This window comes from Ceratotherium simum, chromosome 5, assembly GCF_057802395.1.
Source record: "Ceratotherium simum simum isolate JZ-2026a chromosome 5, ASM5780239v1, whole genome shotgun sequence".
Classification (NCBI taxonomy): Eukaryota; Metazoa; Chordata; class Mammalia; order Perissodactyla; family Rhinocerotidae; genus Ceratotherium; species Ceratotherium simum.
This window is the reverse complement of record NC_141904.1, coordinates 88237860-88261492: the sequence shown is the minus strand read 5'-3', so window position 1 is coordinate 88261492 and position 23633 is coordinate 88237860. Positions and strand designations below refer to the sequence as shown.

General features: G+C 54.2%; 1 protein-coding gene across 3 annotated transcripts in view; it reads right to left on the bottom strand.

Moving 5' to 3' along the window:
• The window catches only part of GRIP2 (glutamate receptor interacting protein 2), a 98068-nt gene extending 75475 nt beyond the window's left edge, over positions 1-22593 (bottom strand). For all 3 annotated transcript variants that reach the window (XM_087431571.1, XM_087431572.1, XM_087431574.1), the window contains exon 1: positions 22527-22593. In XM_087431571.1, the coding sequence (XP_087287697.1) occupies positions 22527-22581 (55 nt within the window). In that variant the 5' untranslated portion in view covers positions 22582-22593. The remainder of the gene's footprint in view (positions 1-22526) is intronic.
• Between the last annotated feature and the right edge of the window lie 1040 nt (positions 22594-23633).

Below are 23633 nucleotides of genomic sequence, written 5' to 3'. Positions count from 1 at the left end.
TTATAATGATTTCACTCATCAGTCAATTTCTCTGCCCAGAGCACATACTTCCCATTGTAGACAACTTCTGCCCCCGCGGTTTTCCCATTCTAGCCACGATTTCTGCCAAGTCCAATTCTCTCGAGTCAGATTTTTGCAGATCTTCATGTTGGCATGGAGATTTGAGTCTTCTGTCAATTTTTAGATCAATAACTATTTTGACTGTGCACAGTTTTAGCTGATGTCAGTTTTGTTTTGTGTTATTCTATTAGTGATACTCGTGATGGACTGGATCAGAAACAAATGGTCCATGTTTCTTTCTTAGGAGATCCGTGAGAAATTGAAACACGTTTGTGAGTCAGAAAGAGGAAAGGAGACTAAGGACAGACAGAGAGCTCCAGAGACAGACAGACAGACGACCACAGACAGAGGCTGACAGGGAGAGACAAAAAGACACCAAGTCAAAAAAAGAGAGATACGGGGGTGGAGAAAGACCCGGGAAATGGCCGTCTAGTTCCTGACGGCTCTGCAGAGTCAAATGGCAGCATCCAAACTAGTGGGCTACCTTGCCTGCTTCCTCTCCAGTCTCAGCCCAGACTTTGCCACCTCCAGGCCATTGCCCCCACCTGAAGACCCTTCCCTTCTTGACACTCAGCTCAGGGTTTGCTCATTCCATTGGTCAGGACAGCTTTATCAAAATAAAAGGTCACTCAGATTGTGTCCTGGCAGACAGGACCTCTGGGCAGACGCTGACCAGCGAACAACACTCCAGGCCCAGGCAAAACCAGCCCCAGCCCTTGGTCTGGAGCCAGGGAAGTCCCAGCAAAAGGAGGAGGGGCCGTGGGTGCTGGTGCCTGCCTGGGTTTGCGTCCTGGCTCTGTCTCCTCTTGATTCCTCTCGCAGATCTCCACTGCCTCCTCTGAGAACCTGCATCAGCCCCCAGCTTGCAGGTGCCTGTGAGGCTGGGGGCCTTGTGTGAAGCACCTGCCAGGCTCCTCTGCGTGAACACCATCTCTGGCCCCCACCCCACTGGGCAGCTAAGGAAGGTGCAGGCCTCTCAGCTCTGGCCCCATCCTCAGTGGGGGCCTGTGGGGTGAAGATGGAGCTTGGGGCCCCTCCTGGCTCAGCCTTCGGGCTGGTGAGGGGCCCTCTGCAGGGCAGACCTGGACTCCGAGGTGGGGGCGGGGGCTGGTTCTGGGTGCTCTTCTCTTGCCTGCCGTATCCAATCCCTCACGAGGGGCTGAGGGGCTGCGTGGAGGCCCGTGTTTAAAAAGCCTCTGAGGCTGAGTCAGCAGGAAGGAGAGTGGCGATCAATTAGCAATATCCGCCATGGCCGCGGGTTGGGGGTGTCTTGTGATTTCTGCATCTTTACTTGGAGCAGCGCAGAGACCCAGAGCACAGAGATCTGGCTTGGGTCTCAGCTACACCACGACCAGCTGGTGACCTTGGGCAAGTCACGGTACCTCCGAGCCTCAGTTCTTCACCTGGGAAATGGGGATAATATTATGATTTATCTCACAGGATTGTTCTGAGAATTAAGTGAAATTCTGACCGGGGAACCAGGCAAAGAAAGGGTTACTGAGGATGTGGTCAACAACTAACATGGTCTGTCAGATGTTTTTCAGACAGGAAGAACTATGTGTCCTTTTATGCAGAAATCGATGTCCCCACTGTGCAGATGTTGCTATCTTGCAGAGAAACTCACACCCTGCAAAATGTTCTGGCTCCAAGTGTCCAAAAGTTACCTTAACTCACTAGCAACTTAAATTCTCCTCTGGGAGGGTCCAAGCAGCGATTTTCAGATCGTCCATGTATCTAACAGCATGTTTACCTGCTACCCAAGCCCCCTGAATGAGCACAGTTGTTACAAATAAACCTGTTGTCCTCTGTTCTCCTGTCTCCTGTGTATAAAGTCTCGCCGGCACTGTTCCCGGGGCCCCTGCTTTGGGAAATATCCCGGGTGTTCTCCGTTGCTTGCGCAAACAATAAACCTGTTTCTTCACCTACTTCTGCCTGGGTTGTACTTTTCGGCTCTGCACTCACCAAGAGATGAACCCATTGAGTCTGGTTTCAAAGTGATATACATGTAGGTGCTAATAAAAAAGGATGAATGAACAGGGTTTTTTTCTTTCTTATTTATCAGTTGAGTGAACAGGCAAATAAAAGAGCTCCGGGCTGGACTATTTTCACACTGGGTGACCCAGGTCAGCTGCTTTCTCTCTCTGATCCTCCATTCCATCATTCATAAAATGGGCCTGTTTCTTATACAAAGTTGAACACACTTAGCACACAACCCAGTAACCCCACTCCTAGGTGTTTAGCCAAGAGAAACGGAAACAGGTGTTCACACAAACACTTGTATGTGAGTGTTCACAGCAGCTTTAGTCACAGCAGCCCCAAACTAGAAACCTCCCAAATGCCCACGAACAAGAGACTGGATGAAGACACGCCCTGGATACACTCAGCAAGAAAAAGAACTGACACACACCAGCGCGGATGGACCTCAAAACAGGCTGAACTTGCTACACGAGCCCGAGACAAAGATGACACACTGTATGATCCCATCTATACGAAAGGCCACGGCTCCGGGTCAGGCTGACCTGGGCTGGAATCCAGCGTCCCACCTTCACCAACCTGCGCTGCAACCTGGGGCAAAGTAGTCGCCCTCCCTGAGCCTCAGTTTCCAGAATATTCAGTCCAGGTCAGCAGAGCTCCTGGCTCTGGGCTGAATGCTAGGCTGCAATTGACCCTCGTCAAGTGTGGCTTTCCCCAGTATCCCACCGACCGGGAGACCAGTGCAGAGAGGGCAGTGGCTCCCCGGGGCTCAGAGCTCCATGCTGGTGAGGAGGCCTGAAGCCCATCCTCTTCCACGCCATTCCTGGGGGCCCTCGGGGCTGTGCTCAGTGCCAGGCCGGGCAGTGGGGTGGGCCTGCCCAGAGCATGCAGGATGGTCTCCTCTGTCGCTAATCACCGTGATTCTCCCATCAGTGTCACGGCAGTCCCCCCTTTTTCCAGCACAGCAACTGATGGCTAAATCACCTCATGTCAGGGCACTCGGAGAGCTGCTGGCCCCACCAGGGGACTTCACGCTGGGTGCAAAAGCTGTCTGCCCCCCCCAGCCTGGGGGACCCTGTGGGCAGGGGCTGGGTCTGGCCACCCCTGCACCCCAGCATCCTGAGCAGATGCTGAGCCAACACTCATTATGAACAGTGAGTGGAAACCATGCCCAGGTTCTGGTGACCCCAAGGTTCTCCTCCCCTTTCCCTCTGCTGAGGTGGCAGAGTGGAGTGGAGTCCTGGTCCTCCTGACTCCGCAGGCGGCCCCTGCTCCCCTGCACACTCTGTTTCGCTCAGCTCTGGGGGCTGTTCCATGACTTGGTACCCTGTCTTATAACTGACTCCCTGGCTCGCAGATGAGCTGGGTGAGAGGAGCAGAGGGGAAGTGACCACAGCGGGCAGAGTGCGGAGGCCGGGACCCCTGCCAAGAGGCCAGCGCATGAACCGGAAACAGGTCAAGTTTGCAAAAATTAGGCTCACCACAGAGGTCCAACCCTCTCCAGAGATGTCCTGAGAGTCCCCTTGTCCAAAGCCACCCACAACAGAAATCCTATTGGCAGCAGCCTCGATGGGGAGCTGCACCGGGCAGTCCGGTGCAGTCTTGCCCAGCTCCGAGGGGAGCAAAAGGAGCGGGGGCCTTCCTCGCCCTGAGCTTGGCTGGGAGCCCTGGAGGGGAAGCCCCGCACCTCTGAACTGGGGATTCTCAGCACTGCTGGATATGTGGCAAGAAATTAGGTTAAAGCAGGAATAATCAGCTCATTAAGCCCTCGCCAGACTCCATACGCGCACACAGCCTGCTTCGGAGCTATGCTGCTGCTGTCACTGCCTGCCTGGAGCCGGGTGCAGCGGGACGAGTGAGATATGTTATTTATGAGTCGTGCATATTTATTAGGAAGACGTAAATAAATTAGCTGCCTGCCATCTGCAACCGCCAGCCTATGGTAAGTTCCCCCTCTCCTCCGCCGCCTTGGGAGGGGCCACACCAGCACAGCCAGGGGCCTGGAAAAAAAGGGGCTCCTTTTCTAGCAAGATTTTCTCCAGCGTTTGAGCAGCCCTACAATTACAATTTTTCTAAGAGGAAATGGATATCAGATACTATTCTAGGCCTTTTAACAATAGCTGATCCTCCCAGCAAGCCTGGGGGGTGGGCATATTTTCATTCTCATTTTATAGATGAAGACACGGACGCTCAGAGAGGTCAAGTCACTTGCCCAGGGTCACACAGCAAGTAAGTGGAGGCTGAGCTCAAGCCAGGGGAGGCCCAGAGATTTCCACGATGTGCTAGGGAGAAAGGCTGGACCAGGAGGTGTCTACAATCCTAGCTTTGGCGCTAGTTGCTGTGGAGTCCAGGCTGGTCCCTTAACCCTCCTGGCCCTTCTCTGTTGGGTGGGAAAATAAAACACGACAGGGCAGACTCCATATGGGGCTGTGTGGAGAATCAAATCACCACCCATCTGAATCCTGAGTGGCCTTCAAGTCCACCACAGAGGCTCCTGACTCCCCCTCTTGAAGGGGCCAGACAGTCCCCTACCCCTGCCCTAGGCTTGCTGTGTGACTCTAGGCATATCAGTGAACCTCTCAGAGCCTCAGTTTTCTCCTCTGTAAAGTGGAAAAACGACTGGGCGGGGGAGGGCACAGGTTGCAAGGAAGAGAATCTCAGGGGTGTGGAAAGGCTTGTAAAACAGGTCTGGTGGGAGGCAGGCAGCAGCTGGGGCCAAGGACCACAGGGGAGGAGGGGAACCTAGAATGCCTGAAGGTGCTACAGAGTCCAGAGAAAGGCCCAGGGTCTCTCCTGCCCAGGGTCACACAGCAATCACAACCATCGCGTGCCTCAGACCATGTGACCCCCAGACCACGTGACCCCCAGACCACAAAGACAGAGCCCAGGGCGCTGAGCCCAGCATCGCCCAAGCTCAGCTTGGATCTGAATCTTTTAGGAAGCACCATAAATCTCCCCAGAATCACTCCTGCCTGCAGCCCGCAAGCCTGCTCGCTGCCTCACTGCCTCTGCCTCCCTGCAGGGCCTGTTCATGACCTTCAGTGCAGAATCCCATGCAGTTGCTTTTGATTTTCCCTAAGAGGCCACATGCCCCCTCCCTCCAGGGGGCCTGCACCCCCTCAGACAAACATTACAGAGATTTCTAGGTTAAAGGTTATTTTTTAAGATGTCTGGTTTAGTATTTTCAGAGCTGACATTAGGGAGCCCCCACCAGGTGCCAGCACAGCCTCCCAATCGCCCCGAGAGGCAGAATCGGCCATTTCACACAGGGGGACAGTTCAGAACAAACGCAGGCCCATCGGACCCCCAACTCTGGGGCCGAGGGAGGTGGGGAGTGGGGAACTGCTGATGTGCAGAACCAGATTGTCCTAGGGCAACCGTCAGAGGGAACAGATATGAGCTGCAGCAAGAGGGAGACAGGTCAGACTTCAGGAGGCCAATAGCAACCCCGGCACACCCTGTGCACCAGGCAAGCCTCAGTCCTCTGACTTCCTTCCCAAAGAGGGGCAGCAGCCACAGCAGTGGGCTCAGCTGGGCATGCTGTGCGCCAGGCTCTGCAAAGGATTCCCTGACCCACAGAAGAGACAGACTCCTCCTCTCAGCCTGCAGGGCCCTGCTGGCCTCACCCCGTTCCACTTGCCTGCTCCCTCACAGCACTGCAGCCACACTGGCCCCCACCCTCAAACACACCAGGCGCATACCCGCCCCAGGGCCTTTGCCCCTGCTGTTCCCTCTGCTTGGAACACTCTTCTCCCAGGTCTTCCCTTGGCAGGCCCCAGCACAAATGTCACTCCTCCAGAAGGCCCTCCCTGACCACCCCATCACCTTCCATCATCTCATCTCATTTCCTTGTCTCACTTATTTGTCTACCTGGTTATGGCCCATCTCCCCTGCTCTGTAATGACAAAGACTCTGTCTTGTTTACTAGTGCACCCCAGCACTTAGAACAGGGGCTGGTACATGGTAGCTTGTAATTAAACCACTGTAGAATAAGTGAAAGGAACAAGGAAGGAATCAACCCCCACAGGGTCTGAGTGCCAAGGGCAGCACATAGGCAGGAGGGAGGCAGCAAATGCCTGAGGTCCCAGCAAGATGAGGACAGCCTTCCCCTGCCCCCTGGAGGTTGGTTCCCTGAATCAAAGGTGCTGGGGCAGGGGCTTCCCAGAGGGAGTAGGGAGGCCTCATGAGATAGGGAGAGGGAGAAATGGCCCAGAACGTGAGGAATAGCAACACTCCAGGGATTATGTGGCCATTAAAAATGACAAGTGCAAGAAATAACATCTGCAGGGAAAAAAGCCTACACAGAACTGCATTCCAGGCTGAGGACAACCCCAGGAAAGCTGAGTCTTACTGTGGCTCCCTTTACAACAGCAAAATGCTGGAAACAACCTTGTTATCCAACCGTGGGGGAGCAGGTAAATAAACTGCCCTATACAGACACTTGTCGGGGCATTCTGCTGCTAGAATAATCCAGGGAAATGCTGACTTTATAAAGCTAAGTGAAGAAAAAGCAAAATATACAATGGTTTATATCAGGTGATCTCAACAAAAACAGACAGTGGAAAAAAGACTGGAAGGAAACGCACCAGAGTGTCCCTGGAGGGTGATTTTAGTTTTCTTCTCAGTCTATCTTTCTTTCCCAAATGGTCTACATTTAACGGTACCTGCATGCTTAATCAGAGAGAAAGTAACTTAATCTAAAAGGATACTGTTGTTTTTTTCATGATAGCAAGAGGCCAGAGAAATGTGCACAAATTAGTGCTGGATGGAGAAGGGGGAACATCGTAATATCTTTTTTCACTGATATTGCCGTGTTTAATGATTCAAAATAGTTTAAATGCCCAATAAACATTTTATGAGGTTTATATTGGAAACATAGAAAAAGGAAGAACAGGGGCCGGCCCCATGGCTTAGCCGTTAACTGCGCACGCTCCACTACTGGCGGCCTAGGTTCGGATCCCGGGCGCGCACCGATGCACGGCTTGTCCGGCCATACTGAGGTCGCATCCCACATACTGCAACTAGAAGGATGTACAACTATGACATACAACTATCTACTGGGGCTTTGGGGAAAAAAAGGAGCAGGATTGGCAATAGATGTTAGCTCAGAGCCAGTCTTCCTCAGCAAAAAATGTTAGCTCAGGACTGATCTTCCTCACACACAAGGAAAGGAAAGGGAAGGGAGGGGAGGGGAGGGGAGGGGAGGGGAGGGGAAGGGAGGGGAGGGAAGAAAGAAAGGAAGAACAGTGAAACTGGTCAATGGGAGGGCTGAGTCCTAGCTCTGGCAGGAAGTGGGACAAATCTCTGCTTCTCTCTGGGCCTCAGTCTCCTGGCCTGTAGAAGGGGGTTAACCATCCTTGTGCCCCATCGTTGCTGTAGGACCCAGGCCCTGACAGAAAGAGGTGACCCATGCCCGGCACTTTGCAGATGCTCAGTAAATGCTGGACCACATTCCCAACGGGGGCAATGAGTGGTCCCCAAACCCTTTTGATCTTGCATTTTTCTCCATCTGGAGAACAATGTTTGTGCATTCCTCTGCAATAACATACTCATATTATTTATGAATTACCTACATATTACTATATTTGTATATCACTCGCATTATACAACATATGAAAAAACAGAAAAAATTAGTGTGATAGAAAATAAATGTAAACTGAAGCTTTTAATATTTCTTTTCTCCTCAAGAGACTGTCCTGGGTGTGGCCCCCACACCCCACACTGGAGACCACTAACTGAGTCTGTGAGCTCCTAGAGGGCAGAGGTCATGGAGGTCTCGGTCAGCGTGTTCCCAGCAGATTGCTGGTGTTCAGCCACGAGCGTTTCAGAGAGAGGTCTGTGGTTCAGGCTGGCTTATATTTGAAAGAAACAAAATAACAGCAAAAAATAAATCACTCAAACCAGTGTCTGACCCCTCAGGTCTGAGGCACCCTGGCCTCCCTGTGGGACCTAGGCCACACTCTCCCTCTCTCTGGATACAGTCTCCCCATCTAGAACTGGAGAGAGCCGAACCAAGTGGTCTCTGAGGGAGGGTCCCTTCTGCTGTCCCAGGCATCACTCCCCAAGCCTCTTCCCACCCACTCGAGAGAGGCGGCCTCTCCTTGGAGGCCGGGAGGCCACAGTGAACACCCTCCTGGGGCCGAGACTCACTATAAAAGACAGCTGCCTCACCCTGCCTGCCCTCCAGGACTCCCGACAACCCAGAGCCAGCTGCCCGTAAGCCCCTAGACACAAATCCTGAGGCCCAGCTCCACCAGGACAAAAGGCAAGCAGTAAATTCGAGACTCCAGGGTCTCTGGCAGAGAAGCTTCCTGGGAGAATTCATTTTTCACCCCAAGATAAATTACCCTCACTGGACGGGAGAAGGGAAGCATCTGTTCATTCGGTTGCAAAATGGTTGTTTGAAGGGCACCCCCCATGGGGTTCCCCACCTGGGCTGCCAGCTCCCCAGGCTATCCATCCAGAGGCTCCAGGACAGGGGCCTCTTGGCAGGCCCCTCACACCCAGCCCCCTAAAATCTGCTCCTGCATGTCCCCCACTCAGCAAAAGGCACGAGCATAACCCCCCAGGCCATGCAGAACCCCAGTCAGGAAACCCTGAGTGTCATCCAGGCCTCGGCGCGGCCCTCCACATCTGCCCACTGCCTGTCTGGCCTCTTCCACTGCCTACGCCCCTCTGCTCTGGGCCTGCAGTCCCCCTCTGCTGAGCCCACAGGCCTGAGGCTGAACCAAAGCCACCATCTAGCTCTGGGATCTTGAACAAGGAAGACCCCCTCAACTCTTTATCCTTTTTGTAAAATTACACAAATTCCAAGAGAGTGTAAATCAGAACAGCATTTTGGAGAGCCGTGGCACAGGGCGCTGGGAGAGATCTACTTCTCAGCCCTGGGGCAGAGGCCTCGGTGATCTCTGCATGTTTGTTGCTCTTTATAAAGCACAAATGTTTTCATCACTCTTCTTTGTGTAGACTCTATCTCATAATAACAGAGCAAGGTGCAGAAGTGCAGGATAGCATGCCACCATTTCTGTGAAAAGAGGGGAAAGGTTATGTAGCCATAGTTTCTTATGCATGCGTGGAAGAAATTTCTAGAAGGATATGCTAGAAACAGGTAATAGTGGTTACCTACTGTGGAAGAGGCAGGGATTTGGCAAATGGAAGACAGAGGTTGGAGAAAGACTCTTCACTGATGTATTTGAGGTTTTTTATCTGAACCATGTGACCCTGAATTCTCAAGCCAGTCCCATTGTTGGACAGTTAATTTATTTCCTTCTTTTTCATAGACACTGCAGTGAATGTCCTTGTCCACGCTGTCTCATGCGTCTGTGCCAGATTTTTCTCTATCTTCTTATTGATCTGCAGGAGACCTCTACATACTCTGGATATTATTCTTTATCTGGGATTATGTTCTAGATACTTTTCCTCCTGGTGTGTGGTTTGTCTTTGAACTTTGTGAATGGTTTCTTTGGTCATACAAAACTTCTAAATTTTCATGCAGTCCAATTTTTCAATCCTTTCTTTCACGGCATCCGCTTTTGGGGCTTCTATTCTCCCATTTGATCAGGCTGATAACCCGGCCTTGCAGGGCTGTTACGAGCAGTAGAGACAGTGTGAGTAAGGCACCTGGCAGCGAAACACTCCTAAAATGACAAGGACAGTTGGTCCTTCTTGGCGTCTCCCTGCCTCACCTTGCCTCCCATCCCCCTGGTAGCCAGTGGGAGCTTTCACTCTCCTGCTTGAAAACCTCTCAGCTGCCTAAAGAGGATGAAGCTCAAACTCTTTTAGTAGGTGAGTTCCAGGTCTCAAACACAAGCATCTCTAAGGCTGAGCAACTGAGCAAATGCATCACCGGCTGGATGGGGAGTGGGGCAAACAGCCCTGTTGCACAGGGACGGCAGAAAGGCAAGCCCAGGACTGCCAGGTTCTCTGAAGAAAGCTGAAAATCTATTTTTTTAAAGTGAAACCTCCCCCCACCTGCCCCCCCCCAACATACACACACTTAAAACTTATTGGCAACTAATTTTTTTAAGCCACTGTCAGGGTCAAGCAAGGCCCATTTGTGATCCAGGGTGTGGCGTTCGCTACCCTCACAATCTGGCCCCAGCCCACCCTTCCAGAATCGTGCCTACCCCCCACCCACGCAACTCACGCAGCTGACACGCCACACACTGCACAACTATGGACACACCATGTTTTTCTCAGCTCTGTGCTTTGCACGCACTGATCTCTCAGCCTTCAGTGCCCTTCCCTGCTCCTTTCCTTCCTGGCCACCCACACTTGCTCTTTAAAACCCAGGTCAGATGTCAATTCCAATTCCCCAACCCCAGACAGAATTCCATGCTCCCTCCCTGAGTGTCCCATCACTCAGGACTCCCTCTATTCTCCTGCAAACTGCACCTCCAGGAGGAAGCAGCCTGAGGTCACAGAAAGAGCCCTGGCTTGGGACAAAGACATTCCTGGGGTGAAATCCCTGCTCCGCCACTTCCCAGCAGTGCATCTTTCGGCAAGTGACTTAACCTCTCTGTGCCTCAGGTTCCCAACTGTGAGATGGAGATAACGAGACCTACACTCAGTCAGGTTTCAGGAAAGATAAAATGAAATGGTGTGAGAAGTACCCAGCACATAGCAGGAGCTTAACAATAATTTGCAGAATGAAAGAATAAGTAAAAATAATAAACATTCCCTCAGAACGCTCTGAACTCAGCACATGGACTTAGAAGGAGCTAACTTCCTGGAAGGAAGCCTGCGGACCAGCATGTAACCTCCTGTGCAGCCTGCCCTTGTGCCCGATCTCCTGACCTCAGAGAAGGCTGTGGACCATCTACCTCCCGGCGGCACGCACCCTGAGGAGCCATTCAAGGCTGAAGACTGCAGAGTGAGTCCCTGGGGGTAAACTGTGCAGACCAGCCATCAGGAAGAGTGCAGGGGAGATCAAGCTGGTGTCTGGGAGGCCCAGTGAGAGGCTGCAGCCCTCAGGCCTCGGCTCCACACCCACGGGCTCCGTGAGATCAGGGACCTCCTCGGGCTTCTTCAGGACCGAGTCCCACGTCTGGCATATAACAGGTGCTCCAAAAACATCTACCGGTTGAACGGATGACTTAATGAAACACTATGAAGAAGGACGCCGTGTAAAGCGTACACTGCCGTACAAACGCATCCAGCAGCTCCCCGCAGAGCGGGCTCCCTGGCCCCTCCACACCCAGGCCCGTCCTGGCCTGCTCCCAGAGCTCAGCTCAGACTTGGGGCGGGGGAGAAATGGGGACTTACAGGACCACGCAGAGGAAGGTGCCTGAGAGGCTGACGAGCCAGGGCCTTCCAGGGCTCAAGGCTCCAGTGCCCCCCCACTGGGAGGCTCCACCTAAGTCTAAAGGGCTCTGAGGCCAAGTCTCCTGCCAGCGGACCTGCCTGGACAGACTCTGACTCGCCAGCTGGTAAAAGAGAGAGGGAAGGAGAGAGGGCAGGAGCCCATCAAAGCCCTGGGAAGCGCCCTTCAGACACAGTTTCTCCCCTCCCTCAACGGAAGACACTGGGTTCAGAGAGGAGAGGACTTTCGCAAGGTCAGCCCCCCAGGACGTGAACCCAGCTGCCATCAGAGGCTGGGATCTTTCCACCAAAGCCAGCTTGCTGGAAATGAGGAGCCCAGCGCCCACCATCAGTGGGGGTGCTGGACGTCAGACTGGAAGCTCTGGGCTCCAGGTGCCCAATAAGCAACACTTCCCTGAACTCTCATGGTCGTGGCCCTAGTGCAAAGAATGGCGCTGCTTCCTCTGTTTCCCCGTCAGCAATCTAGCTTCCCACCAGACCCCTCCTTTGGAATTCTGGCCCCAGGTCCCTGTGGTACTAACTCCTGGCCGGATCCTCCTCCCAGACCGAGGACACGGAGCCACAGTGCTGCCACCATCTGATTGGGGTCCTCCTCCCAGACCAAGGGCACGGGGCCACAGTGCTGCCGCCATCTGACTGGCGTCCTCCTCCCAGACTGAGGACATGGGGCCACAGTGCTGTGGCCATCTGACTTGAGTATTACCTGTTCCTCTGCTCACACCCTTGCCTGGTACAACCCCATAGGCCAGGACCCAGTCCAATGTCACCGCACACATGTGGACACCTCTTGGAAGCACGTCATCCCAACCCAGGCCGGCCTGGGCTTGACTTCTCCCCCGCTCCCCCCAATCACCAAGTCTGAGCCCAGAACAGCCCAGGTGCCTCATTTCTGACACCCCACCTGCCCACAATCCAGCTCTTGGGGAGACAGTATCATCCGTGCTCTCGACTTACTTCTGGGAGAACAGTGATTTGCGTCATGTAGAAAGAACATTCCTGGGGAAACACTGACGCTGTCTCTGACCTGGGGCTGATCTGGTTCCTCAGACCCGGGCCTGAAGCCTCCGCAACGGGCCCCGAGGCCACCCACACCAGCGGTCACCATTGCTCCATCTCCAGCAACCCAGCAACTCAAGAAATGAGGTGAGGACAACTGAAGACCACCTGCCACGTGCGTCGGGTGAGCCCATTTGATTCTGACCAGCGGACAGGAACCACCAGAGACCAATGGCACAAATGCCACATGGGCCCAGCCCCTGTGATCCTTCCAAGATGTCTCTGAGCATGGGTCAGGGCGACAGACCAGCAGGGGTGCCAACCATCATTCACAAGGCCACCGCCAGCCTCCCTTCTCACAACTTTGGGGTGAGTTGCAGGCTGGCAACGTAGTCCCTTTCCAAACGCTCCGGAGGCTGACGTCATCCATGGTTTCTCAGTAAGGATGCTGGGGGCATCTGGGGTGGAAAATCTTTGGGCAGAACTGTCCTGGACATGCCAGAGACTTAGCATCTCTGACCCCCTTCCACCAGATGCCAGCAGCTTTCCAGTGACTGTGACGACCCAAAGACACTGCCACCCATGTCCAAATGTCCCCAGTTGAGAGCCACATTCTAGTCCGACGTTTTGAACACAACTCCAATGCAAGTTCCTCCGTGCTCTGTTTCCACGACCCTAATGGTGGGGGGCTCCCTACCTCTCAGAGCAGCTCAGCCCACACTTGCCCAGCTGTGACCAGGAGAAAGCCCTTCCCCACCATCACTGGACCAGCCTCCCTGTGATCCCTCTCTCCCCATGGGGCCTGGAATAGAGGTCTGTTTAGGGAATGGAATGGGGTGGGGACAACACGCCAGCCAGGGAGAGGCTGATCAGCTCAATGGGGGGACCCCTGCACACCCGGTGCTCAGGCCAAGTCACATCCTCTCTGAGCCTCAACATCCTGTCACGAGGCCATCGTTAGGGAAGGAGGTGAACAGGGTCAGCCCAGGGCCAAGCCCACAGTAGATGCCCAACAAAGGCTGGTTCCTCCCCTTCCTTTCTCTGTTTCATTCACCACTCACTTAGTGAGCACCTACTGTATGCCAGCCTCGTGCTGGGCGCTGCAGACGGCCACATGGATTGGACGGGGTTCCTGCCCCACAGAGCTTTGTGTCTAGGGAGGAGACAGATGAGCAAACACGTGATTACACTCCATGAGCCAGGACAGGAACTTGGTGGGAGAGACTCCTTCTGCCATGCTGTGGGAGGCAGCAGGAAACTGCCCCTTGGCCGGCCTCGGGGTCGGAACGAGAGGAAACGGTAACATGCTGGGTGAAGAAGAGGGTGAGAGAGAGGCACTGCAGGCAGACGCGCAGCCTGAGCCGAGGCTCTGAGGTGACAGAACAAGGTCTGAGGGTGTTGAAGGAGGGAAGAAAGGTTACTGCAGCTAGATTGCAATGAAGTCCAGGGGCCCCAAACTCCAAAGGGCGTGTTGCTCGACCCTCAGAGTCTTTGTTGGAATTGGGGTTTAACATTTTAAAGTTGGGAGCTGGTATGTAAAACTCTGGATTTTTAGCTTCTCTAGAAGAATCAGAAGATCTGGCAGTCTGAGCCAGGGCCCTTATAAAGCCTACATTCTCTGGTTCAACTTTGTCCGTCATTCCCTTCGTCCACAAATGTTTATCGAGCTACTGCTGTGTGCCAGGCAGAGTGCTATTGACTGGGGAGACAATGGAGCACAATCAGACACAGTCCTGGCCCTCGTGGCATGCCCAGACTAGTGGGAGAGGGGCAGTGAACAAGCACAGGACATAAGGTCAGGCAGTGCAAAGTGCTGGGGAGAAAAAGAGAGTTACAGGGCTAAAGGGCTGCTATTTTATTTATTTATTTATTTATTTTCGTGAGGACGATCAGCCCGGAACTAACATCCGATGCCAATCCTCCTCTTTTTGCCGAGGCAGATTGGCCCTGGGCTCACATCCGTGCCCATCTTCCTCTACTTTATATGGGAGGCCGTCACAGCATGGCTTGACAAGCAGTGTGTAGGTCCGTGCCCAGGACCCGGGCCGCAAACCCCGGGCTGCCGAAGCGGAGCGCATGCACTTAACTGCTACACCACTGGACAGGCCCCGAGGGCTGCTATTTTAGGTGAGATGGTCAGGGAAGGCCTCTCTGAGGAGGAGACAGTTGCACAGATCTAATGAAGTGAGTGAACCATGTACATATAAGGTGGAAGATCAAACCAGCAACAGCAAGTGCAAAGGCCCTGGAGCCTCCTTCATTCACCTTTTGGGTCACTTGTCTTGCCCCTTGAGGCATTTAAGTGTGAGACCCCTACTCTAAGTAATGGAGCACAATGGGTAATGTATTAACACAGGAAAACCACCCCCAGACATATGTTTCAGATAAAATACCTCTGAAAATAGGGAAATAGGGAGATGGGTGGAAGGCACAGTATGATTTTTTCCCACTGGAGAAAATGATCAGGATGACAAAGAAGAGGCAGAGAAGGCTCGTCGTACATGGCACATTAAAACTTGAGCCCAGGACAGAGAAGCCAAGAGTGGGAGCAGGGACATCCTCATTTCCTTCCTCACCAGCTGTGTCATCTGCCAAGCCCTGCTAGGTGGGAGGCAGGAATGGGGGAAGAGAGACGGAGAATGCGCAATCTTCCGCAGCCCTGGAGCTGTTCCTTGTTGTTTTGTTTTTGTTTTCTTCCAGGCCCACCGGGGCTCCTGCTTTGGAAAGTCAACTGCAAAGGAATCACTCCGATATGGTTTTTTTGTCTGTCTTCCCATCCCCTCTCTAAGCAAAATTAAAGTAGCCTCCTTGTCCTTTTACCCACAAGGTAGAAGGAAAAGAGATAACATCGTGTTAAAAAAGGAAAGAGGAGAAGAAAACAGATCTACAATCTTCTACCAATCTTCTCGGCTGGGGGTGGGGGGGCAATTCTGCATACTGACATCACCGTCCACATCGCGGGACACACCTTCCACCACCTCAGAACTTTATTTGCATTTTTGGAGGTACAGGGGGACGTTCAAAATCAGCGCCAGTGTTGACATTGTAGTTATTAAAACCAAACAAAAGACTCTTTCCCAAGTCCGGCTGGTTCTTCCCAAATTTATCCAGGACCCCCCACGTGACTTAAGGCAATGAGCAGGTGTGCCACAGCAGGAAGCACATTAGCTCCAATGCTGCCGCTTGTTCAAGACGTGCACACGCACGTGCTGGTAACCACACACACACACACACAGGACTCAGGGCGACGACACACACGCACATACACACAGGACTCGGGGCAACCACACACACACACACACACACGCATACACACAGGACTCGGGGCGACCACACACACGCACATACACACAGGACTCGGGGCGACCACACACACACACACACACAGGACTCAGGGCAACCACACACAAACACACACACAGGACTCGGGGCGACCACACACACACGCACACACAGGACTCGGGGCGACCACACACATGTACACACAGGACTCGGGCGACCACACACACAAACACACACACACGACTCGGGGCGACCACACACATGCACACACACGCACACACAGGACTCGGGGCGACCACACACACACACACACACATACACACAGGACTCAGGGCAACCACACACACACACACACACACATACACACAGGACTGGGCGACCACACACACACACACACATACACACAGGACTCAGGCGACCACACACACACACATACACACAGGACTCGGGCGACCACAGACACACACACACACATACACACAGGACTCAGGCGACCACACACACACACACACACACGCATACACACAGGACTCGGGGTGACCACACACACACGCACACACAGGACTCAGGGCAACCACACACAAACACACACACAGGAATCGGGGTGACCACACACACACGCACACACAGGACTCGGGGCGACCACACACATGCACACACAGGACTCGGGCGACCACACACACAAACACACACACACGACTCGGGGCGACCACACACATGCACACACACGCACACACAGGACTCGGGGCGACCACACACACACACACACATACACACAGGACTCGGGGCGACCACACACACACACACACATACACACAGGACTCGGGGCGACCACACACACACACAAACACATACACACAGGACTCGGGGCGACCACACACACACACACACACACACATACACACAGGACTCGGGGCGACCACACACACACACACACACACACATACACACAGGACTCGGGGCGACCACACACACACGCACACACAGGACTCAGGGCAACCACACACAAACACACACACAGGACTCAGGGCGACCACACACACACGCACACACAGGACTCGGGGCGACCACACACATGCACACACAGGACTCGGGCGACCACACACACAAACACACACACACGACTCGGGGCGACCACACACATGCACACACACGCACACACAGGACTCGGGGCGACCACACACACACACACACATACACACAGGACTCGGGGCGACCACACACACACGCACAGGACACGGGGCAACCACACACACACACATACACACAGGACTCGGGGCGACCACACACACGCGCGCACATGCACACACACACACACACACACACACACACACACAGGACTCCGGCAGCGAACATTCGAAGCTCCCCTTCCGGCACTTGGCATGCCCGCAGGGACCATTTGTAACCTCTGCCTGCAGTTCTGACAGAGAGATGAACAGAAGGAGTGAGTAGCCAATCAGATCTTGCTCCATCGTCTTCCCGCTGTCTCCTAGGTAACCGGCACAGGGACATATCAGCTAGCTGGGCTCCACGGAAACACACACACACACACACACAAACACACACGCACACACACACGCTCCCCCAACAGTCCATAATTGCAGACACTGGATGTGCCTTTCAGAACCCTGGACAGCTCCCCAAAGCAGCACTGGACGCCTTTGGTTCCTACCCGTCCGGCAACCTCAGCTGCTGCAGCTGTCTCACCTCCGCTCCTTTACTCATGCCGTTCCTCTGCCTGGCACGCCTCTCCTCCTGCCATCTCCATCGCTCAAAACCTTGCTCTTCTTCAGAGCCAGCGCAAGTCCTTGGTCAAGACTTCCAACAGCTCCCGTCACAGAATAAAGTCCACACTCCTTCCCTCACAGTGATCTGGGCTTTCACGATCTGGTTCCCCCAGCCTCACTGCTCATCACTCTCCAGGTCCCTCATTCTTCTTTCTCTGCCTCCAACAAGTGAACCCAGTCCTCCCCACACTACCCTTTGCAGACCAGGGCTCTTCTTGGTACTTGCTGTTCCCTCTGCCTGCACAGCTCTTCCTTCTGCTCTTGGTGTGGCTGAGACTTCTTGCTCTTTAGTTTTGGCTCAAAAGTCACCTTCTCATAGAGGCCTTCCCTGACCACCTTCGACTACTCAATCTGAAGAAGCCCCTCCCCTGGGACTCGCCACCACATTGTCCTGCATTCCTGTGTCAATGACTCTGAAACTATCCCATACCTATTTACTTATTTACTTGTTCTCTGTCTCCCCGCTAGAATGTAAAGTGTGTTACAGGAGGGTCTTTGTCTTGCTCACGGCCTTATCCCCGGCCCCCAGAACAGGGCCCTATAAATATTTGTTGAATGAATAAAAAGTCATTTCCTGAACAGACACTTCTCCAAAGAAGATATACAGATGGCCAATAGGCACATGAAAAGATGTTCAACATCACTAATCATCAGGGAAATGCAAATCAAAACTACACTAAGATATCACCTCACGCCCATTAGAATGGCTATAATCACCAAGACAAAAAACAACAAGTGTTGGAGAGGATGTGGAGAAACAGGAACCCTCATACACAGCTGGTGGGAATGCAAATTGGTGCAGCCTCTATGGAAAACGGTATGGAGATTCCTCAAAGAATTAAAAATAGAAATACCCTATGATCCAGCTATCCCACTACTGGGTATTTATCCAATGAACCTGAAATCAACAATCCAAAGAGGCTTATGCACCCCTATGTTCACTGCAGCATTATTCACTATAGCCAAGAAGTGGAAGCAACCTAAGTGTCCCTCAACTGACGACTGGATCAAGAAAATGTGGTATATATATACATTGGAATACTACTCAGCCATAAAAAAAGACAAAATCGTCCCATTTGCAACAACATGGATGGGCCTGAAGGGCATTATGTTAAGTGAAATAAGCCAGAAAGAGAAAGACAAACACCACATGATCTCACTCATATGTGGAATATAAACCAACACATGGACAGAGAAAACTATATTGTGGTTACCAAGAGCAATAGGGGAAGGGGGTGGGCACAAGGGGTGAAGGGAGACATATATGGTGATGGACAAACAAAAATGTACAACCCAAAATTTCACAATGTTAAAAACTATTAAAACATCAATTAAAAAAAAAAAGTCATTTCCTCCTCACTGCTTCTGTATCGCCCCATCTCTCAAATAAGAGGGTTGCACGTGATGACTTCTATTAACCCTCCTGGCTAATATTCCCAGAGTCCATTAGAGAGCAGAAAGGACTGGCATAAGGAGGAAAATGAATCAGGCCACACCACGGGAAGAATCTGCCAGTGGAAATCTGCACTTCTCCACTGGGTCGCCGTGCCCTCCTCCTCTGGGCAGCCTCCCTGATAGGAATTTGCTGCTGCTTTCAGCTTCATGTTCACCATCACTGGGCACCTTGCACTTTTGCTATCTGAGGGACTGGGGGTAACTCAAAGTTGAAGACTGGCTTTTATTTTTCTGGTCCCGCACGGAGACCAGCAAGAGCCTGGGAGCGGGGGGAGGGGTCTTCTGGAGGCCCTTACTGCAGTGAGTAGAAGAAAATGTGTTGCTGTCTACAGGACTACAAACGTCAAAGTGGAGATTCATTAGAACACAAGTCATACACACACACACTCACACCTCAAAAGCATCATGAAGCTAGAATCCAGAGTTCCCCATCCCAGTGGCTGCATGTGTCTCTCTTCAAGGGACATGACTATGTACTACTTTAGGTTCTAAAAACTGTGCAGAGGGCTGGCCCTGTGGCTTAGCAGTTAAGTGCATGCGCTCCACTACCGGCGGCCTGGGTTCGGATCCCGGGCGTGCACCGACGCACCGCTTGTCCGGCCATGCTGAGGCCGCGTCCCACATACAGCAACTAGAAGGATGTGCAGCTATGACATACAACTATCTACTGGGGCTTTGGGGGTAAAATGAATAAATAAAATTATTAAAAACTGTGCAGAGCGATCAGGACACATGTGCTGTGTAAGTGTGTGGTGAGCATAACCACCCTTTTGGCCAACCTCAATGGGCAAGGCCAGGTGGCGGATTCAAGCAGCCACATGGGAGACACACTCAGTTGGATCCCCACACCCTGGGCATGGACAGCCTCAACCTGAGGTTCTCCAGAAATCCACCGCAAGGCCTGAGACCTCCACTGACCAATGTCAGATCATTCCCCAAATCTGAAGTTAAAGCAGATGTAAAGATCAGGAAAGGAAGAGCAGGGTGCGTATTTCTCGAGCATCTATTATGTGGTGTAATTTTAAGGCCCTGGGCTAGGATATGTTCACACTGACTCGTCAAGAGCACCCTGCAAGGTTACCCTTCCCACTTTCAGGATGAAAAACACTGAAGCTCAGAAGAATTAGGTAGCGTGCCCAAGGTCACACAGCTGGCAAGCAGAGGGGCCTAAGTTGGGGACGTGAGTCTGGTCTCCAAGCCCATTCTTCCCTCCCCAGGGCCTTAAATTACACCACAGAATGAGCAGACAAGCTGGTCTTGTTAAAAATGTCCCTCCTGCTGGCTGAAGCTCTTCTCTGAAGATGCCAGCCTATGGCCCTGCCTCTGCATCTCTCCCTGTCACTCTCAGGTTTGGCTGACCTCCCACTAGGAGCCTCTCGCCAAGCTGGACCCACATCTCAGAGGCTCTCATCCGAGGCCCAGCCACAAGAACCGATTTTCCTGTGACCCAGAGAAGGCCGGGGATTTTGTCTTTTTAAAATAGTAATTTCTTGCCAGCGCGGGTGGATGCACCAGCCACCCTCTGATTTAGCGCTGAGCTCAAGGATCAATCTCAAGTAAGATTTTCCAAGGAAATCTCAAATGCTGGGTACCTCCTGGCACTGAGGCACGGAGAAGTGGCCTCCTCTCAAGTGACGTGGCCAGTGGCAGGCAAGTGACTATGGGCATCACAGACCCACACGTCTCATACATGTCACACTCGAGCCTCGTGCACACCCACAAGCATCTCAAATGCACCACCCATGTGCCTCCACGCACACCTCGCACACACGCCACCCACATGCCTCACCCATCATGCACACACGGCGGGGGGAGGCTCAGGAGCAAGAGAGCAACACCCTCCCTTCTCAGGACATCACAGTCCCTACTTCTGAGCCCACTCTGGGCTGTGTGCTGTGCCAGGGCCAAGACCGCATTTCATCCTCCCTAGGGACCCTGCAGGACAGGTGTCAGGCCCCCCCTTACAGATACAGAAAATGAGACTCGAGAGAGGGAATGACTTGTCCAAGATCACAGAGCATGCCTGTGGCTGAGCTGCCCCATCTTCTGAAGGGTCAAGCTCAGACTGAAGGATGGTAGTGGGCACCCAGCTCTGCACGATGTCCTTAATTACTCTGCTCCTTGGGGGCAGCTCCACTGAATAGGGGCAACCCTCCAAGATCCCCTCCTTGTTGGCAGCCCTATCCATCTGCCTCCTCCCTGAACCGCAGGGGAGGAAACCTCGGTGCCCTCTGTGCCCTAAAGCTGCACCATGAGCACCTACTCATGTAGGTAGGGGGGAGGAGAAGTGGAGGGTCAGCTGGGCAGAGCTGTGGGCCTGCCACGGTCTTGGGGCACGAGCTAAAGCAAGACCTTCCACAGGCTCTGCTTCCAGGCCCTGAGAACCTAGGACTGCAGTGGGGCAGGGGTGACAGACATGACAGCGCTGGGGACAGGCCAGGAGGGCCAGGGACGAGCTCTCATTGTCCCCCACCTTTTCCCCTCCCCCATGCCCCACAAAGGAGCCTGTGGCCTGGGCTGGAAACTGATCTTTTCCCATGAACTGGACCAGGCGCAACCTGCGGAGCAGACAGGAAGGAGGTAGGTGGGCCTGGACACCACCAAAATCTTGTCCGTCACCTAGACTTAGGTTCGCATCCCAGCTTTACCACCTACTGGCTGAGTGACCTTGGGCAAGAGGCTTCCTCTCTCTGAGGCTCAGTGTCCTCACCTGTGAAGTGGAAAGAACGACAGCACCCTCCTGAGGGGATGGCTGTGAAGGCGAAAGCCAGAGGCAGATGGGAGGCGACAGGGCACACAGTACCGGCGCCCATAGGTCCGCCATTATGCCCCCCTGAGTGAGCAGAGGGTCGGCAGCCGCCATGCCCACCTTACTCTGCCCCCGATTCAGTTTCGGCAATTCTTAATTAGCACCCAATCCGAACTTTCCTCAGCGGTGGCAGGACCCTGGCGCGGGTCCTTCCTCTTCCTCCCTCGGCTGCCAGCGGTTCAGACAACAGGTACAGCGGTGGAGCAGCCCTGGAGACACCTGGACGGAGGGGGCTGCGCCGCAGCGCTGCGGCAGGGCCGGGCCGGGCAGGGAGCAGTGTGGCCAAGTGCACCCCCGCCCCGCACCCCTCCCGCCTCCAGCCTCTTTGCAACTTTGAGGAACGGCAGACTCGGGGGTCGGCGCGGGGGTGCTGCCGGGCGTGCAAAGGAAAGTTGGGTCCCGGCGACCGCAGCCTTGGGATCCCCAGGCCCCGGCCGTGAGCGCCCGCATGTGCCGGCCCTGGGCAAACTCGCCCGGAGCGAGGAGGCACGTGGTCGCCGCGCCGGCCCGGGCTCGCTCCAGGACCCGACTCGCGGGCCGGATCGGGGATGCGCCCTCGAACGTTCAGAACCTTCGCTCCAGCCCCTTGCGGTCGCCCTGCCCGGGTCCCGCCGCCGCGCGCCCTGTGGAGCCCCCTGCAGCTTCCCGGGCCAGGCTGCGCGCTGCACCGCGTGTCCTGCGGTGACCTCTGCAAGCTCCTCGCCTCAGAGGCGTCCCCCTCCCGCGCCCCAGATGCGGCCGCCCTCCCCTCGCTTCCCGCGGGGACCCTCACCAGGCGCCCCCGGCGTGTGCGCCCCGCGCCGCGCCGGTGCTCACCGGCCTGGGCAGCGGCCGCGTCCTACCTTCGTCCGGCAGCCGCTGCAGGCAGAGCGCGAGGTTCCTCCGCCAGCCCCGCATCCCGGCGGCCGCCCTGCGGCCCGGCCCGTCCTCGCCAGCCCGGCCCCGGCCCCGCCCCCGCCGGGCCTGGCGGCGCAGCGCTGGGGAGGGCCGCGGGCCCAGGGCGCGGCGGGCATGGGCGGCCGCCGAGGGGTGGGGGTGCCGGGGCGGCCGCCAGGCGCTCCGCTGGGCTCCGAGCCCGCGGCCGACCGGCGACGCTCCCCGAGAGCGCGCGCTTTCCCCGGCGCGGGGGCGGGGCGGCGGGCGGGGGCTGGCGCGGGCGCGGAGGGGGTGCTGGAGAGGGACCCCAAAGGGCCTGAGCAGTCTCGCCGGTGCCGCTAACCTCCAACGGCCCCCTCACACCCCACCTCCAATCTCCCCCACCCCAGTGCTCTCCAACTCACATCTTAATAACACTAATCACCACGAATTCGTCGATAATTGAATGAGTGAAACAATTAATGTGTAAATAAATGGGTGAATAAGTGAGTGGATGAACCGGTGAATGAGGGAACAAACAGGTGTACGGATGAGTGAGAAAATAAGTGACTGAATGAATGAGTAACTCAATGAGTGATTCAATGAATGAATGAGTGAACTGATGAATGATTAAATTAATGAGTCAGTGAATGGATGAAGGAATATGTAAATAAGTGACGTGAATAAACTCATGAATGAGTGAATAAACGAATGAATGAGTGAATCAATGAACGAGTGAGTGCCCCCGGCCTCAGCCTGTAAGAGGCAATGGACCCTCCAGAGAAGCCCTCACCTCTGCCCTGGGAGGGAGGCCTTCTGGTTGCATCTTGCAGAGGAGGCAAAGGAGGCTCAGAGAGGGCGGGGGATGTCAGAGGATACACAGCAAAGGCTGGAGGCCGGTGGAGAGGAGGTCTGTCTGTCTGCAGGCTTTGTCCACTGCACCCAATCACAGTTCTCCTGCACCTGCCTGGCAGCCATTGAGCTCACCAGGTCTCAGAGGCACTGAGGAAGAACAGCTGGAGGAAGGGGCACCAAGGTCCTATTTGCTTCCTCCATAGGAAGGAGGGAGGAGGAGGGAGAGGCATGGTGTGCAA